Source organism: Convolutriloba macropyga, chromosome 6, assembly GCF_964194025.1.
Source record: "Convolutriloba macropyga chromosome 6, txConMacr16.3, whole genome shotgun sequence".
Lineage (NCBI taxonomy): Eukaryota > Metazoa > Xenacoelomorpha > Acoela > Convolutidae > Convolutriloba > Convolutriloba macropyga.
The window spans coordinates 63621543-63642029 of record NC_134473.1 but is presented as its reverse complement, the minus strand read 5'-3'; the positions used below and the strand labels follow the sequence as shown (position 1 = coordinate 63642029).

Genomic DNA, 20487 nt, shown 5'->3' with positions numbered 1-20487 from the left:
AGTCATTTGAGTTTTGAAACTGCATAAAACTATATGTTTCAACGTCTTCAAAACTATTCAAATGAAATTTTAATATTCGCTGTTTTAGTATTTTTTCACAATAAACTGCCTCGATTTGAGGTTTTCTCTTTTAAGGAGCGATTTTTTATGAGCATATTCGTTTGATCGTGGTCGTTTGAGAATCTCCAGAACGGAATAAAACTGGTATTTACTGGTTTCAACAACCATTTTTTTTAAAGTAAAGAATGCAAAATTTGTGAACATTATCGTTTCGAAAAATGGATGTACGTCATCTCAAAGATACAATTTTTTAAACCAATATTAAATAAATTTCCTATTAAAAGAACTTGATTTCATGTTTATATGAACAGAGATAAGCGACTAGTAATATTATAGATCGGTCTGAGACTTTGAGAAATGAATGAACAAAAGCTCACGCGGCATGCGGGCACTGTTCAATGTCTAATTTCAGCTTTGATTTTGTAAATGACACTAATATGTTATTTACTTATGCCAACATGTTTTGCAAACATTTATGCTAACCTGTTACTAAACTATGCTACATTCTCAATTCCATTGGTTTTTTCTTCAAAAGTTGCTTTTTCTTCTAGCCCAGCTTTAACAAAAACAAAACCGACTAACGTCGGGCGAATTGCTCAAAAACAACCGGCGAGCGGTTGGCTTCGTCAGTAGCTAGCCACGGTTAAGTGAGGCTAGCTTCAGATTAATTTAAGGTACGTAAGGTGAGCGCATCGGGGGTGCATCGAAGCGGGGGTGCAAAGTTGGATTGGGGGGACTGATGTGGGGGCAGTGGGTGAGGGCGTGGGATCAATTCCTAAGACCCGCCCTTCACATCATAAGTATAGCTCTCCAAAACACTTTCTGTTAATAGCATACTTGACAACATGTGGCCTGAAAGAAAGTGGGCTCTAAGAAAAATCTATGCAAACTGGGCGCTACCTCCATCACCTTTTTGAAGACGAAAGTCAAATCGATCTGCTGAAAAATCAGCGAATCGAAAAATTGCATAAAAGAGACAATCAGGATTAATATTTTTGCTACAAATTGCCCTTTGAAAGCAATTAATAATGATTTAATAAAAAGTTTCTGTTAAGTCGATTATGATTAAAAACATTTCGGCTATAACTAATTGTTAATGAATGATATTACACTAAATAACAGCAGCTGAATTGCGGCATCAACAAAGAGAGAGAGAGAGAGAGAGAGATAAAACGTGATGAAGAGGAAAAAAACCTAACCGAAATAAAGTGAAATAGAGATAGGAATATTTTTCATGATGGGATCCGACTTTGCAACCTCTAGTTTTCTAGCCTTGTTAGTAAATAAATCAAATAGAGAAAAACTGAAAAACGCAAAATTAAAAACAAAAGTTTTGAAGTTTGCATTAAAATAAATTCAAAATTGATTTTTGTCTCAAAAGTTCCGTAAGGTAACACATCTTCAAGACATACAAAGTTTTGTTGTACAGTAATGGTCGTTCAACTCAGAAAAGAACAAAAAAATTATTAAAAACTTTGGAAACAATTGCATACTTTTACAGATTTTGCTGAACTTCAAGAAAGTAATATCTTAAGAGCCACTTCATCATCAAAAGAGACTATCCATTTTTCCTGTTTCAAGCCATAGATCTCTGGCTTATAGAGATCTATACACTTAGAGCATGATAAAAATTTGCAGAAAATTTGAAAAAGAAAACTAAAATTTAACAAAAAATTACTAAAACCAGAGTCATAAAAAAGGATCACAAATTCATTAACTGTAGAAATTATGCAGCAGGTTATTATCAAACCTTGGAAAAAATTCTCAGGGTCCCTGGTTCCGGAAAAAAAGGAAAAAATTAAAAAAAAATTACTTCAATTCGCGATATTCAAACCATGAAAAACATTCGATTACGTCTATGAACTATGCAGTAACACATTATCAAACCCTAGAGGAATTTCTGTGGTTCTGGAAGCTAAAAAACCTAAAAAAATGACAAAAAGAATTCAAAAAAGTTAAAAACTGTAATTTCTATTTAAAAAAATGCTAAACCTGGTGATAATAAAAAATTTTTTCCATGACCAACAAAAATAACCCAGCAACTTATTATCAAGCCGTAACGATGATTTTCTGACTCTTGAGGCTCAAAAAACCTGAATAATCACTATTAATGTCAAAATATTGAAAAATGGCAAAAATTGTCAAAAAAAATGAAAAACTTCGTGATGTTAAAATCTTGCAAGACATTCCATTACATAAAGAAATTATACAGTAATCTGTTTTTGAACCCTCGAGGAGGTTCTTTGGCTCTTGGGACTGATAAAACTTAAAAACGACAAAAAGCAAGTTTCATCGAAAATTGCTAAAATTTGGGACATTAAAAAGTTGAAATCTATTCGATGGCCAGAGAAAATTTGTCAATAACCTATTATTAAACCCCTTAGGAGATTTGCTGGCTCCTGGGCCTGGAAAGACTTGAAAAAAAAAATGTCAAAAAATTTGAAAAAAATGCTCGTTTTGTCAAAAAATGCTATATTCGTGATGTTAAAATATTGAAACTATGCCATTATCCGTTGAAACTAAGCGGTAACACAGACGAAGATTCCTGACACCTAGGACTAATAAAAACCAAAATTTTTTTAAAAAGTCCTGAAAAAAAATTGTAAAAACAGTATAAATTTGCGTGTTTTTAGCGAGCGGTTGTTCATCAGTAGCTGGAAACGGGGGGAGGGGAGGGTTGCATTGTGGTGTGGGAGGTCACAGCGCAATAGTGGGCGGTGAACAGTGGAGGGGTCTTCAACCTCAAAGAACCCCCCTAGGTACAACATAAGTATTCGTCTCCAAAACATTTGGAGCTGAAACAGCTGAAAGGCTCAAAGAGCACTTAATGCCCGCTGGGAGCTTCCTGTTTATCATGAAAAATCGGTCAAGCGAAAAATCGCCTAAAAAGACCGACAGGACTAATATAATTGCTACAAACTTCATTTGAGAGCAATTAAACAAATCGATACTATCGTTGGGCGATGTAATTTTGAGGGGTGTACAGGCTACAGAATTTTCTGCGGGTGCAAAAACTTCCGACAGGTGTGGGTTTCCAACCATCCATCTCTCGGCTAAACTACACGGACCATGTCTGGTTATCCTTCACAACTCCTTTTGGCAGCATGACATCGTTTCTGAATAAGAGCAATTTCATTCAATAAACATAACCGACTAACGTCGGGCGAATTGCTCTCAAACGACCGGCGAGCGTTTGGCTTCGTCAGTTGCTAGCCACGGTTTATTGAAGCTAGCGCTAGCTTGATTCGACTCTTCAACTTTTATTCTAGCTTTGTTAAACAAATCAAATAGAAAACTGATATTTGCAAAATAGTGCATAATTTAAACGAAAAGCTTCCAGATTTTAGAGTGAAAATGTTCAAAACTATTTTTTCTCTCCTGAGTTATGTCAAGTAACCCATCTGCAAGACTTGAAAAACTTCGTTGGCCAGTAATGATAGTTAAACTCAGAAAAAGACAAAAACACTCAAAAATTTTCAAAACAATAGCAAATTTTAAAAGCAATCTTGCAATATTTCAAGACATTAAAATCTTCAAAACCATTTCATTGTCTCAAGAGACTATCCAGTATCACTATTTCAAGCTTTAATTAGTTTTACAGGCTCAAAAACATCCATAAACTTAGAACAAGATAATAATTTTTCGAAAATTTAAAAATTAAATTTTATCAAAAAGTGCTAGAGCTGGAGTCATCAAAATAATGATAACAATTCCATAAATATAGAAACTATCCAACAGCTTTTCATGAAGCCTTGGAGGAAGTCCCTAGGAGCGTGGTGCCGGAAAAAATGATAAAAAAGACCAAAAAATTGAGAAATTGCAAATAATTTTAAAAATTGCTGATCTTAAAATCTTGAAAAACCTTCCATTACATCTAGAAGCTATGCAGTAACCTCAGCTCAAACGCTAGAGGCAGTTATATTGCTGTTGAGGTTGTAGAAACAAAAAATGACAAAAAATTCAAAAAACTTGAAAAAAATTGGAACTTGCAAAAAAAACTGCCAAAATTTGTGATAAAAGTTGTAACTAATCCATGGCCAGCAAAAATTTTTCAGTAACTCATTATCAAACCCTAACGGAGAAAACCTGAAAAATGTTAATAATGACAAAGAAACTGACAAAAGCGATAATAAACTGACAACATACGTTAAAAAAAATTGAAAACTGCAAGTTTTGTCAAGAAAAAATGCCAAAATTCGTGTTGTTAAATCTCGAAAAACAATTCATTACATTTAGAATTTATACAGTACTTACTTTTGAACCCTAGAGGAGGTTTCTTGAGTCTTGAGAAACCTAAACACCAACAAAAACTTGAAAAAAATGCAAACTTTTATTTTAAAAAATGATAAAATTTGTCATATTACAAAATTGAAATCTATTCAATGGCAAACAAAATTGTTTCAGTAACTTATTATCAAACCCTTAAGGACGTTTTCTGGACCCTGAGTCCGGAAAGAAGTGGATAATAGAAACTAAATGTCAGAAATTGGAAAAATTTGAACATTTTGTCAAAAAAAGTCTAAAATTCCTGATGTTAAAATGTTGAAACCATTCCACTACCAATAGAAACGATGCAGTAACCTAATATAAAACCTTATTGTGCCTTTTTAGCGATCGGTTGTTCGTCAGTAGCCACGGGAGGCGCGGGGGGGTACAACGGGGGTCTAACGGGGAGGGGGGGTGGGCAACAGTAACAGCGCGTTGGGGGATGGGGGCAATAGGGGGGGGGGGGGGGTGGGGGGAGGGTCAACAGGGGGGGGGGGGGGGGTTTCAACCTCTAAGAACCACCCTTCACAACATAAGTATGTCTCCAAAACAGTTTGAGCTGAAAGGCTCTAAGAGCACTTGATGCTAGTAGCTAGGCGCTACCTGTTTCTCTCGTTTTTGAGGACGAAAAGTCAAAAGCGTCAGACGAAAAATCGATCAAGCGAAAAATCGCATTAAAAAAACCGACAGGACTAATATAATTGCTAAACTTCGTTTGAAAGCAATTAAAAATTTCAAGCATGAGTCACTTGACAAGTGAAATCGGAAGGTTCTAGAAAATGGTCTGGCAGACAAATTTGCAAAAAGACAAGCGTTTACAACAATGGCTTGACACTTCGTTCGAGAGCAAATAGTTACCTGATCCCGGGTTTACTGTTCCTGAGTTCAAGTAAATTAACCCGAATTTTATTGCAACCCCTTTAAAATTCGGTTTAGGAATTTTAAGTCAGCCCTGAGCCAATTTTCTCCAACCGATATCTTTTCCAGACAGATACAAAAGTGGTGTCTTCAAAAACTCGAAAAAATTATAATCAATTTTTGAGGTTTTTCAAGTTTCTGTTCTTTTCTTTTTCTAGCTCGGCTTTAATAAAATTTTGTTTACAATCATTGTTATATTTAATATAGTCTTGAATTCAATCGCGGCATCTGTAAATTTCCGTTATTTGAGAACTAGAGATTTTAAGTTTGATTAATTGCCCTCGAACGAAGTTTGAAGCAATTATTATACCCTTCTTTTCATGTGCGACTTTTTGCTGTACCTACATATGGCAAATCTGTTACACAACTCTACCGTATTGTCAGTGAAGTTTGAATGTAACACGGTTGACATCCTTCAAATTTTTAAGTAATGGTTAAGTGACTCTGTTTGAAGTCACTGAGAACTTCTGGCGTTTATCGAGAACAGCGAAGCGGTTCAAGATATTAAGTCAGAAGTTCGAAGTGACTTGAAGTTACTTCTGCAGAAAAATGTTTAAAACACGAAACGCGCACGTTTTAAAATGACGAAAGTCAACTTTTGGCTAAGTAGCAAATTCCTGCATTTTAACTTCTGGCACTGCAGACTTTCGGCATTTTGAAATGTGCACGTGTGTTTTAACACCCTCTCAGAACTAATTATTGCTTTATCAGCTTAAAACCATTCCACATATTTGCTTTATACATTTATCGGTGTGTGCAAAATTAACTGGTAACGGAAGATATCTATTTAAAATATGAAGACCATATATCAACATAGTAATATGTGTTAAACGAAAAACAATGGCCATAAATGTGGACAAATAACATTGAAGCAGTTATTTCATAAGTCTATTGCATTTTGACTCTCATTGCATGTCACTTCCCTCCACTTGTCATCTGTATGTCACTTTAGTGTTCAGCTGAACCCACCATAATCAGGTCTACCTCTGCCTAAACAACGCAGCTCCAATTGCAAATAAGCAGCTCAAGTTTCATGAAAAGAAAATGCAAGTAAAAACCCATACTTGCATATCTACATCGCCATAATTGTTCCAATAATTAAAACACGCACGTGAAATTCTAAAATATCAGATCTCTGCATAATCTTAAACTGCCGGCTCTTTAAAAATTGCAAAGCGCGTGCTTCAAACAAGTTTAAGTGACTCTGCTAAAGTCACTTCGAACTTCCGGCTTCATGTTTTCTTTAACGCAAACTAATTTGAAAAACATAACCCACTACGATTGCTTAAATTTTCCACTAACAATATTGTGCCTTTCTTCGGCGTCAAAATCCAAGCAAATATTTCAAAAACGAACCATGATTGCCAGTGAAGTAATAGGTTATAAATTAGTTATCTCTGGTAGCATAATTATATCAAAAATAGATACTATGCATTGCATTGCAAACCTGACATTGGATTTCCTCTCATGGGTCGACCACCTCTCATTGGCCCTCCTCCAGGCATCCCTCCAGCATCATACAACTCAATGTATCGATGACCTAAAATAAATAGTCAAAAATCAGTGCACCTCTTCTGATAGAACCGACCTCTTTTTAACCTTATGATTTCAAACATTTTGTGAAGATTTAGGCCAGCTGGAATGCGTTACTATTACTATAATTAAAAGTTCCATCACCAAAACCAGACGCCTCGCGTGAGTTAAAACTCCGAAATTGAGCGACGAAAAAAGATATACGCACTGAAATGTATGCACTTACAAAAAGATGTACGTAGCCTCAAAACAACCGAATTTTTGTTAAATGAAAACTTAGAAAAAAATAAGTGTAGATATAGCTTAACTAAAATACACAATACAATATGAAAAGAAAAAAGAAAAAATATATATTGAAAACATACCAGGCAGATTACCGGAAAATAGCCGCCGTTGATTCCCATAACTCTATTGGGATTGAAAGAAAAGAAAATATCAACAAAAATTGATTTTTGTATAAAAACATTTTAAAGTGCGATTTATTTTGATGTCATTTCGTAATTGAACAAACTCCTGTCTCTCAGTGAGAGGCTACAGGGTCTAGTATCAATACCAATAAGCATTATAGATAGTAACTAAAACTTATGAGACCAAAGTTCAAGTACCGGGCATATAAAAATGGGCTTTATCCCGTTTCTATTTCTGACTTTGGTTTTTATATACTGACTCTCTTAATTTTGAATTGCTTTGCTGAGCAGCTGCTTTTTAAAAGGACTTTGAGCAGAATGACAGAAGAGTGAAACTAGCCTACAGAAGTCAAAAAGATTTCACGCAAAATGGGTAAAGCGAAAAGTTTGACGAAGTAAAAAAAAAACATAGCAGGAAAAGTCCTGAAATACAACTCAAAGAATTGAATGAAAAACTTAGAAAACTATACCTGACCAGCAGAGAAATTGAGCAATGCGAGCCAAAACAAAACCAAAATCATCTCAAAAATTGAGAAACAAACAATCAAACAAACCAGACAAAATAAGGCAAAATATGGCCCCTTTAAATATACCTATTTCAAAAATATGTTCAAAACCAATTTTTGTTTCTGAAATCGGTCAAGTATTAAATCTGCAAGACCTGAAAAAATTCATTGGCCCTTGAAGATCGATTAACTAGAAAATGACCAAAAAAATTAAGAAAAAGAAAACAATTGCAAATTATAAAGAAATGTTGCTGAAAATTGTGATATACATATATAACTTCAGAATCAATTCTGTGTCTCTAGAGGCTATCCTGTAACCCAATTCTAAGCTTTAAAAATCTCATTGGCTCATAGACCGATAGGCAATAAATTTTAGAAAAAAATTCAAATTTCAAAAATTAAATTTGTTCTATTAAAAGTTTGAAAACCATTAAATTGACCACTAGCAACTATTTAATAACATATCATACTATCAAACCCTGGATGAGGCTATCTGGCTTCTGAGGCAAGAAAAACTGAATAAAAGACAAATGTTTTAGAAAAAACTTGAAAAAAAGTGCAAATTTTATTTAAAAATATCCGAAATTCGAAAGGTTAAATTGTTAAAAATAAATCTATTGAAACTAACAACCATTCAGTAACTTTTTATCAGACCGTTGAATAGGTTTTCTGACACTTGAGAATGGACAAGTCTCAAAAATTGACAAAAACTAATCTTGAAAAAATTGCAGAGTTTATCAAAAAAACGCCAAAATTTGAGAAATGAAAATGTTAAAACCAATCCATTGTTACTAGAAACCATGCAGTGCCCTATTATCAAACCTTAAAGGAGATTCCCTGGCCTATGATAATGAAAAAACTCAAATTTTCAAAAAACATGAAAAAATTGCAAAAATTAGTAACATTTTGCGTGTTTGTATATGTACTACCAAAACATATAGCTCATAACATTGTCATAACAATTAATTTTGTCTCGTAAAAGTCCTTCATAAACTTTTAAAAACTACAACCTATGACTAATCAAACTAAAAACTCAAAAAATAACAACAAAAACATGAAAAATTGCACCATTTTGAGCCCAAAAACTCCTAAAAATGACCTTTTAACCTTAAATTAAGGCCATCCCATCAGCTGCGCCACTCTAAGCACTTGAACTACTAAAGCCCACTTTGGTCCTCTAGTGAAACTTAATATCCACTGGGCTTTACCTGTTTATCCCGTTTTGAAAGATCAAAGTCATTGAAAAATGTGTGAACACATCTTAAAAAAAACAGCGCTCCAATACAATTCAAATTCTTTGAATTGTAAAACTAGGAGCGCTATAATAGCCGGCTGAGATGATGAGGGCAGCTATTAATTATGTACTTCTATTAATCAATTGTACTTTGTTCAGCAAAACCTTCAGATAAGCAGGAGCCATTTTTTGAGAATTTTAGACCATACCTGGATTTCTAACAATCAAACAATTTCAGTAAAAAAATTTTGCGGCAATTTATAAAAACAATGAGTTATAAAAGTTTATAATTGGTATAGGAACGACATCTCTTTGCACTGTACTTAAAAATTATTGCTCAGTTTAATTGTAAAAAACTAAACCATATATCACTAAAGCACATTTTTTGGCTGAGAAATCTATCATTCTGAAGTTCTACTTCTGCATTATGCAATTGATACTTTCAAACTACGTCGACAAAAACAACGCAAAAATTACATGAAATACAGTCGAATCTGACAAAAAGCTCTCGTTATTGTACATTATTGTCTGGCAAAAACATACCACAAAAACACTTAAAAGTGGAAACAACTTTTTAAGATTGGCAAAAAGAAGTTCCAATTCAATGAAAAACAAAGCCAGAAAATGCCGATCTGGCAGCGAAATAGACCTAAGTGTCGAAGAATAAACCTAGCAACTGATAGAGAATTGAATCGGAATTGTCGATTCTACCTATTTATAACATCCGACAAGTTTAAATTCCTTACTTCATTTTTGTTACGATGCCTTACTATTAAAGTTGTCTTTATTGCACCGTTTAAAGTGACTTTAAGCTTAGCGTTAAAAGTCAAACATAGCCGGCAGATTGCCGGAATAGCTGCGAATTAATAGACTTGCGAGATAGAAACAGATACAGATATAAGTTGACAAGTCATTGACGCCGCTCAAAAAGCTATGCTCAGCGATAAACTAATAAAGCTTGTTAAAATTCATTGCGCCGAACCCTTTTCATTGGGGGCCTTTATAACATAAATGAGTTCCTTTGACCTTAAACTAAATCAAATTAGGCTTAAGTTTTTAAGTTTAAAAAGTCATTTTATTGAGTGAGGTAAGGAACGTATGATCAAAATCTAATCACGAAAAAGAGACTGAATAATGACGTCACGCGCAGAAATGCAGTTAGTGGGAGGAAGGAGTAATTTGAAAAATTTTTCAGCTTTGCTGTGTGAACAAATTAAAACAAACATAGCTGGCAGATTGCCAGAAAATAGCCGCAATTGCTTCGTAGATCTGCAGACTCAAAAAAAACAGTAAAACAGACAGACCAAAAAAATTCGTCTTTTCATTGAAGGCTGATATGTTTTATTTTGATCAAAAATCTGTATACGTTTTTGCTGCCTCTATTAACTGCTCTCTAATAACTTTCATTTAGAGTATTCACACGCCCATTTGACCTTATCTCTTTGAATTGAAGTAAAAAAAGTCAATTTCCAAGTGAGGAAGTCATTTTTGAGAGTGAGGTAGTCAAGTGTGACCAAAAATTTAATCACGCGAATGAACAAAAATGTCGCTCCAATTAGAGCGAAAAATGACGTCACGCACGCACTTCGGTTGAAATTGAATGAACGAATGAAAAAGCAGATTTGAAGTGATTGTGACGTCATATGGTCGTAACGAAAAAAAAACCAAGAGAAGGCCAATAATAGCCCCAGCTATCGCCGTGCGGCTATTAAAAAAGATTGTCAGACAACGATATTTACAGAAAAACCAAGAGCACCGCCATATAGTTCCGCTCAGCTTACAGCTTCGCAGCTATAATTAACGAGTCAGGTAAGTCATTTATTTTTAAACAACAACTCATGCAACACAACTTTAAACTCACACGTAATTTGTGCAAGAAATGGCTTCACGCACATGGAAGCAGTAAAAGAGAAGTGAAAAAGCGACAAAATGATCAACACATGATTTTTTTTTATTTTCCTGTCGAAAACGTCAGACAACAAAAAAAAATCACAATATAGCCACAATCAGCTTGTAGTCTTAACAGGAAAAACAAAAAATAAAAACAAGAAGTGAAAGTCTATTTTTTTGCTCTAAACTTAGAGTCCTAATTTAGGACACTTAATTTAGGGCATAAAATTAGATGAGTTAGAAATCTAATTTTGATACTTGAATCAAACCACTATGAAAAATCGGCTGCTTCGCTATCGGAGACGTTTGGTTTATTTCAACTCCTGTATATTTTGAAGAAACGTTTTGTACTATTAATTTTGTACCCTTAACCTCAATTTCAAATGAAATTCAACACTTTGGTACCCATCGGTTATCTCAATACGTTAGAACACAATCTTAGTCCCCTCGGTCCTCGTGTCCAACACTCGGGGGACTAAGATTTTGTTCTAACATATACTTAATGTCCCTGCGTTTTACAGGTTTATTACTGTTTCTCAAGACAAAGTCGCAAAACTTCTCCTGTCAGACAAACATTAAAAATCAATCGTACAAAAAATTGGATAAATGAGACGAAAAGGAGAAAATAATTGCTACAAACTTTGTTTAAGAGCAATAAAACAGATATAAAATTGATTTTGAACAAGGAACATTTTTTTTCATATTTGATCAAAGAAGTGAAATCCTAACTCTTGGTTGCAAATTCATAGATTCACTCAATGTCTTAATTCTGCTGAGCAAGCTGAAACTTTGCTTTGAAATCATCGAATCAAACTGGAATTAGCCTGACTTGTTAGTCCAGAGCACTTTGTTTCCATGGAGGGTATGTTCTCAATCTTGTCTAGAACGCGTTAAAAAATTTTCCAATCTAAATTTCCCAAGTCTCGTTTTGACTTATGAATAAGCAGTTGACTAACGTATGTTTTGTCGGTTGAGGCGCATAGCTTCGTCATAGTCTCTCTGAGAACTGAAAGTGACAAAGACATCCTGTACCTTGCCCTGTCTGTCCCGATTGAAATCAACACCTGTCACGTTTATTGTCCCAAAAAACTAAAACCACATCAGGCGTAAAAATAGGTGAGCGCAGCCGGTGTGTGTGTGGGGGGGGGGGGTGCAATGAGTGAGCTGGAGGGGTGGGGTGAAGTGGAGAATGCGAATGAAGAGGGTGGGGGTGAAGTGATGGGGTCAGACTCTTAGGAACTACGCTTCACACCATGAACGTATGTCTTCTAAAAAGGTTCGGTGAATTACATAATTAGATACTAGTAAGCCTCAGGGCTCTAAGAGAACTTATGACCTCCGGGCTTTACCTGTTTATCCCATTTTGCAAGATAAATCAAAAGGATAAGACAAAAATTTGGTCAAGCGAAAAATCGCATTAAAACACCATAAGACTAAAATAATTGCTAAACATAGTTTGAGAGCAATTAACAGACAAGTATTGTGTTCCACGAAAGGGTTCACAAAAGGCAAGTCGTTTTAGTTTTGCTCAATATTAATTTACAAACGTACGTGATTTTCGTGTGTGTGTGATGAACGACTTTGAAGAACGGGCAAAACCGTCCGAAAATATCACAGAAATCAAAACTGACGACGAATTGAAACTCGTAAATTAGGCTCATTAGACTACAGCTTTCAATTTCTTCATTAATTATTTTACTTTACCAGCAGCGTTTCAATCAATTGACTCGAGAAGTCTATTGTATACTTGTTGCGCAAATGCCTTGTTTCAAAAACCGAAGCCACTCAATGTCCATGGCATAACATCTATCAATCCTTAAGTATTTATATCTCGCAATAAAGAAATCCTCCAAAGACAACTTGTACCATATTATACGTACAACAATTTTAAAATGTACCGTTAATTATAAAAGTATCCCATGTGAATTCTCACGCAAGGGATGGAGAACCCTTGAAAAAAAAGTCATTGCTTCAGGTACAGCTTCCACTCCTTAAGCAATTACAATTCAAATTTTGTTTGCAAAACCAAAACATATACAAAATGGCCGTAAAATGTAATTAAATCTTGAAAGAGACCTTTATCAATTTTGAAAAACGGCAATTTAAGACTGATCAAACACAAAACTCGAAAAACAACAAAAACCGAGAAAAATTGCCCAATTTTGCACTCAAAAACTCCCTAATATTGACCGTTCAACCTTGAGTTAAGTTCTTACCATTAGCTGCACCACTCTAAGCACTTAAAGGACGACTAAACCTAGCTATGGGCCTCTAATGAAACTTAATACCCACTGGGAGTTACCTGTTTATCCCGTTTTGAAAGACCAAGTAATGGAAAATGTCTGAAAACATCTTAAAGAACAAAATCCAAATATTTTGGATTGTAAAAAGATAGAGCACCAATACATTCCAATTGTTAGATTGAAAAAAGGAGAGTGCCCGAATAATATCCACTAATGAACACAAATACAAGTGCAGATCGGGAGCTTAAGTATTGTGGAGTAGGCTGCATGTTTAAGGATCGTTAAAGCGTGTGAAGATAGGAGCGCTGTTAACTATTGCGCCCAAGTGCTACTTACATTAAAAATAAAAGACAGATAGATAGATAGATGAAAGGGAGAGAATGAAATGCAGAACAAATGCGCGATAAGAGAACAACAGGAAGATATAAAAAACGATTAAAATGAAAGACGAAGAACAGAAGAAAACAATATATCTAAATCCATTATATTTAACCCAGTACACTAAGCATCCAATTCCTTCCCTACTCGGGCTTGAACCCATGCCCATCGCTTCACAGTCTTAGGTCTAATCATTTGAGCTACCGACTCCTTTTGTCTGTCTATTCAACTGACTATATACGCTAATTTTTGGTCATCGGCTTTTTGTCTTGCTTGTTTTTGTTAAGCTGCATTCCTAATGAACACAAACAAAAACATATGCAGATCGGGAGCTGAAGTATTGTGGAGTAGGTTGCATGTTTAAGGATCTTTAGGCGTGTAAAGATAGGAGCGCTGTTAACTATTGCGCCCAAGTGCGACTTACATTTAAAAACATACCCGGCAGATTGCCGGAAAATAGCCGCCGTTGATTCCAATAAGCATGATTGGGATTGAAAGAATAGACGATATTGAAAAAAAAAGATTTTTGTACAAAAACATTTTTTAAGTCCGCTTTATTTTGATGCCATTTCGTAGTTGAACAAACTTCTGTTTCTTAGAGAGAGGACACAGGGGCTACTATCAATACTAATAAGCATAAGAGATGTTAACTAAGACTTATAGGAACGACGTTCAAATAGCGGGCATCTAAAACTGGGCTTTATGGGTTTATCCCATTTCTATTTCTGACTTCAATTTTTTATACTGACTCTGTTCATTTTGAATTGCTTTGCTGAGCAACTGATGTTCAAATTCACTTTGAGCAGAATGAGAGAAGAGTGAAACTAGCGCAGAGAAGTCAAAAAGATTTCACGCAAAATGTCGAAAAAGCGGCAAAATCGTAAAGCGAAAAAAGTTCGACGAAGTAAAAAAAAATAGGAGCGCTATAATAGCCGGCTGAGAAGATGAGGGCGGCTATTAATAATAGATTGAGGCTGCCGGCGATTACTAATCAATAGAGAAATTTAAATGGCGAAAAAATCAAAAGAAGCACGCAAATTTTGGCTGCACTGTTATTTGACTATTAAACCAACTAACCGCCAAAAAATTGCTCTCGAGAGACAGGCGGGGCAATTTAATTCGGAGGGGCATTAGTTTTATGAGTGCAAAAAAACTCCGACCAAGGAGGGGTTCGAACCTCTGACCTCCGGAGTTGGAGACAAGTTCACAAAAAATCCTTAATTGAGCAAAGCTCTAACATCTTCACGAATATAGAAACTCACATCATCCAAAAATTTAAGAGCTGTGTAAATCCGAGAATAATTACCGAAGTCAAACTAATTGGAAATAAAGGACACAGCTGATTTAAAAAATGCAAAATATATCGCAAACAGGGCATCAGTTTACAAAAGAAACAAGTTGAAAACAGCGCCAACGGAGAACCTCAAATTTAATCTAGACAGCTATATTGTTACATTTGTTGGAAAACACTGTAAGTGAGGTAAGAAAATAAAGCAACTAATGTCGAGCTCAATTTAATGGTTGCCTTCTTTAGCAGAGGCGTCAGTAGTACCCTGTGTCAACTTGCTAATATTTCAAGCCCTTTTGATTTGACTTTTAGTAGTAAGCTGTAAAGAATTCAGTTTAGCGGCTCAATATTGTGAATGAGAGAACAATTCAGATTGCACGCCAATCGCATGAAGCCAGCGATAAAACGTCACTCGAAGAGTCAAATCAAGCAAGCTAAGGAAACCAAAATTCTGGAACAACAGTATCAAAACATATTGCATAAAAACAATCAAACTTTGATACTCATTGACCAGCCAATGCTCTCCTTAAGCCAGACATTAGAAGGGCCATAGTAATTGTAGGTGAAACACATCCTTGTCAAAGCTCAACAATTTTTTTAGTTCTAATAAAGTATCAAGCATTGCTACTATCAACATATATCGAAGAGTCGAGTTGCAAAAGTTTTCACTCAACAAGAGTGTAGGGATCTCACGACTACAACAACTTAATCTGATTTTGACGAACTGGAGACGACAAAAACCATGTTATCAATTTTTTAGGCTCAGCTAAATGGAGGGCAGTCAAAAGTTCTGATAGAGTTTCAATGTTATAATTTGAAATAAATTGTTGAGATTAATAATACTAAACATAACTAATATTAACTCAAACAAGGTGCTAAAATTTTCGCTACAAATTTTCGAATGTTACAAACAACCAATATCACGAATTTGAACCACTTAAACAAAAAGATGAGATAATAAAATAGACAGAAAACTACAATCACGTGAAAACCGCCTTAATTAAATGAAACAGACCAATCAAATCAAAACTTCAAGAAACAGCAACTTCACGCCAAAAACATTGCGTAGACTGTACAAACTTTAAAAAAATGAACTAAATTTTTACATCTATTTTTGATAGCTAATTTTTAAAAACCAGCAATAAAAACATTTAAAAACAGTCCCAAACTTACAAAAAAGTGCGTTCTGTAGCGTAATGAATTTCCTGTTTCAAACTCTGTAAAAATTTATTGCTCTGTTAAAAAAGCCGTAAACATAGCCGGCAGATTGCCAGAATAGCTGCGAAAGAGTAGATTCTCCTGCCGTATAATAGAGATAGAAACCGATACAGATCTAAATTTAAAAAATCGACCCCTCTAAAAATGCTAGGTAACAAACATTCAGCGATAAATTAATATAGCGTGCTAACATTCAATCCGAAGAAGCCTTTTATTAGGGACCTTAACTGCACATATAAGTTCCCTTGACCTTAAACTAATTCAAATTAAACTTCAGAAGCAAAAGTGCAAAAGTCATTTTATTAAGTGAGGTAAGTCACGTATATTCAAAATCTAATCACGCAAATGTTCTTAACACCTTTGCTAGGGAGAGAATGAGAAATGACGTCACACACGCAAACGGCGTTAGTCAGAGGAAAAACCCATTCGGAAAATTTGACCTTTTCAGCTTTGCTGTGTGAACAAAAGTAAAACGAAAAAGGCGTCAGACGACGAAACAAAAACATAGCCCGAAGAATTCCAGAAGCGACTCGAAGCGTCAAAACTTCACAAAAAAACGTAACTGCAACAGAAGCCAATACCCATTGTATTAAACCATTTACTCATAACATCCCCAGGTCTGATCTAAAAATTGGTGAAATTTGAACCACTCACCAAGAGAAACAAAGTAAAGCAAAATTTTATATTATTGAAAACGTTTGGTAACGTTAAAAAAGTTCGCAAAAATTAGGATGGTCAAAATACAGATAGGCTCAAAACACTGACAGGGCTATCAGTTGCCCTCAAATAATTCTAGTCTCAAAGATCGCTAAAGCAAACAGCAGATAATAATTTTAGAAACTAAGTTAAATTTTCAAAAAAAGAATGCTCAAATTTAAATTTAAGAATCAGAAAACCGCTACAAGTAGATTTATAATCACTGCAATTAAGACAAAAACAGCACATCTTCTTCCTTGTTGTATTTATGCTAGACAAAACGATTTCATCAGAAAAGACATAAGCAACAGAGTAATATTCAAAGGCAAAGGATCGTTCAAAAACAGTACCAAGGCTGCAAGAAAATTCCAATGAAAATTAAAACGAGAAAACTTTGGAAAAAAATTCCTAGCAAACTCTAAGTACAGCCTTGTGTTGAATGAAATCAATTGCAAACTACAAATGACAGAAATCAAGAAGCTGACATTCAATTTTTTAGCAACTTAAAAAATCAAAATAAAAAATAGGTGCCAGGACAAAGCTAGAAAGACAAAAACTAGAATTTGAAGAATATGAACAATGTAAGAAACACCGTAACAAAAAGACTAATTCTTGATTTTATGAAAAGACAACGAGCCATCCGAGACAAATAGCCATCCTCCTAAACAGAAAAAAAAGTAAAAACATAGCCAGCAGAATGCCGGAAAATAGCCGCGATAGACGCTTGGGGCCTTCCATGAATTGAAACAACTAAAGAGATTAGATAGACAGATCGACCACCAGTCCTTTAATAGACCACTAATATTTTTGGGTTAGCTTTGGACTGTCATTTTTATCAGACACATAAGCTCTATAAGGCGACAACCTTAATAAGGCTTTTCAAAATTAGGATCTTTTCTGTTTGTGCCCCATCAGCTTAGTGGGGCATATTATTTGCACCCCTAAGATGCACGTGCAATATTTTGGCACGTGCTCTGTAACTGAGGGGCGCATAACGTACTCGGGGCACAAACGGAGCAGATACCAAAATTAATATTTGAAATCAAAAACTCAAGACTCTAATAATCAAGAATTAGGGCATATATGTTTGGCACTACTTAGATGCACACTATTGACCTTTGACAAGTACATGTTCATAAAATTTAAAGTTCCATAAGTGAGTTCAGAAGTCAATTTTTTAAGTGAAGTCATTGAAAAAGCCAACTCCAAGAAGTCAGGGTAAGACGAAACAAAAATCTGTTAGACAAAGTAAAAAAAAATTAGGAGCGCTTATAATAGCCGCCTGGAATTGAGGACGCAGCGATTAAACAGATTTCCAACATACGAAACATTGAAACATTATGCAAAAAAATGGTCACAAAATTTTAAAGACTGCATTTATGAAAAATATTTGAACTGTTTTTCAGAAATTAACGCAAATAATGATTGACTTTTCATTAAAAAAGGAAATTATAGTCACCGATGCTACACAATGACTTTTTCTAGTAATTAAAACCAAAAAACGAGAAAAATTGGAAAAAAAACAACCAAAATCCGATTAGCATATGTACAATTTAATTTAAAAAAAGAACATAGAGGTAGAAAAGGTGTTGAGTATATGAATTATCAAAGTGGAGTTACCATACTGCCTGATTTTTGAAAAAAAAATACGGCTGAACTTAACGTAAAAAAGTCACAAAATTGACTAACAATCAAGAAATACGTGCCAAATTTGAACTTGAAACGCATTTTCAGGCTCTGCAAAACACTGCGGTATCAATTTCCGAGGTTTCCAGTTCAATATAGCATCGAATAAAAATTATTGCTACAAAAAACCACAAATTATTTCTACAAAATTACAAGCAAAAAAAACTTGGCCATTTAGACGAAAAAAGGGCTAAAAACGGTTATCTATGTGCCCTTCAGTCAAAAAATACTTTTCAAAGTCAAAAAGTCATTCACTAAACGCAGCGCATGATTAAAAAACTTCTCTGGCTCAGAAAAAATTAGTTCACACGGCAATTTTACTCACTTTCGCTTTTAGGTCAAAACAGCGTCTGAACGAATAGTACTTCCGGTAAAAAAAAACCCTTAAAAAACCAATACTCCTCTTCGAGTCGTAAAAAACCAAGAGCACCGCAATATAGCTCCGCTCAGCTTACAGCTTCGCAACTATAAAAAGACCAATGTAAGTCAAATTCTTCGAATTATAAGAAACTACGAATACCGCAATATAGATACGCTCTGATTACAGCTTGGCAACAATGATAAACTTTGAAATTGTAGAAATCTAGTAAAAATTGTTGCATTTATGTTGATTTCATTGGCATTCTGTTGAAATCTAACAACATTGATGGCAAAAATGCTACCGATAGCCGATTGACTACCTCGTAAATCTCAGCATTTGTGACGTCAAAAGGGACCCCTCTCATGTGCAATCTGTGCTCTGCTAGTCCAATCTCAGGAGGCGGGTAGAAACCACCGGGTCCACCTCCGTAGGGTGGGTGCTGAGGTGCATACCAAGTATCATCTGAACAGACATTCACTTGCTGACTATCAGAGTACATATTCTTTCCAAAATTTAGAGATAATTCACAATTCATCACATACCTTCCATGGCGTATACCTCCACGTATCTCCGACCTAAAATTGCAGGTTGTGAGTGAAATTATCTTTAAAAAACTTTTGAAACTTTTTCTGAGCTATATCTGACGCAATTATGATACTGTTTTCAAATTGCGGTACGAACGCAATTGAGACAATTTTCAACCTTATATCGAAACAATGATCACCATGGGAAATAAACGTACTCGTGAAAACATTCAAAATATTTTTATTCAAAACATATTTACATGGCTTAGAGAGAGAAATGTAAGTCAAAAACTTCTTTCAAAAATCAAAACAATAAAACTTGAAAAGAAATTTTCGTAATGAAAAGTTCAACAGGTAAAGATACCTCTTAGTAAAGATGCCTTGCCCCTGTCAAAATTTTTACACATATGCCAAATTTTAATGCCCCAATTTATTGTCTATTGATTCTCTAGTGATGAAGCTGGCATAGATAGGAGAAAAATTGCACTGTGAAATGTGGCAAGACAAGTGCTTTAAAAAATTGTATTGCTTTTAACGGTATTAGATGTCTTACTAAGTAGATTGATCTATTAGCAGTCCAATGCTAGTTATCATCCAATCTTATTCCGTTTTTAAAACCTTGCTCTTCATTATAAAATGATTGCATCGTTTTAGATCCTATACCAAACCCATGCATGGTAATTCTTTCAAGAACAGTTTTGTCAGAAAATAAAATTAACACTTTTCTCTAAATCTGAAAAATACTGAAGTTTCAGTTTGTTCTATGATTTATTGATTCTGATAATAAAAAGACAAAGTCAATCAACTGAATTTTCAAAATCCGAACTGATTGCCGTTGATTACAATAGGTTTCTCTGCCAGTTTCAACAATTATTGCAGCTGAAGCCTTGCAAAAAATTTAGAGACAGTTGTTATCACTGAAATTAATTTGAAGTTTTCTGATTCAAGCGGATCGCCTTTTGTAAATTGGCGGTACATGCTTCTTTAATGACATCGGGAGAAACACTGTTCGATATACGCTCGTTAATTGCAAACTGTAAAAGTGCTCCGATCGAAAATTTACTGATTTTGAGAGAACATGCGGCATGGAATTCCGGACTCAATGATTAGTTCTGCGGCAGTTTGTCAATTACATCCAATTTTTTTCACTGAATAAAAAGTATCTTAATTAACCAAACTCCGCAACTCAACATTTTCTCTCGCCACCTTTGTATCCATCTAACATTGGGGAACAACCATTTATTGTGTCAGCAAACTCATTTTTGAACTTCTATAATAT

At 34.8% G+C, this 20487-nt stretch overlaps 1 protein-coding gene across 2 annotated transcripts in view; it reads right to left on the bottom strand.

Moving 5' to 3' along the window:
* Positions 1-6011: 6011 nt before the first annotated feature.
* LOC142341852 (heterogeneous nuclear ribonucleoprotein H-like) overlaps positions 6012-20487 on the bottom strand; it is a 567627-nt gene continuing 553151 nt past the window's right edge. The window contains exons 9-13 of one of the 2 annotated variants that reach the window (XM_075393113.1): positions 19227-19259; positions 19004-19146; positions 11771-11903; positions 6692-6784; positions 6012-6234 (exon numbers count right to left, since the gene is read on the bottom strand). In XM_075393113.1, coding sequence (XP_075249228.1) covers positions 6200-6234; positions 6692-6784; positions 11771-11903; positions 19004-19146; positions 19227-19259 — 437 coding nt within the window. In that variant the 3' untranslated portion in view covers positions 6012-6199. The remainder of the gene's footprint in view (positions 6235-6691; positions 6785-11770; positions 11904-19003; positions 19147-19226; positions 19260-20487) is intronic. The other variant, XM_075393114.1, reaches the window with a different exon arrangement.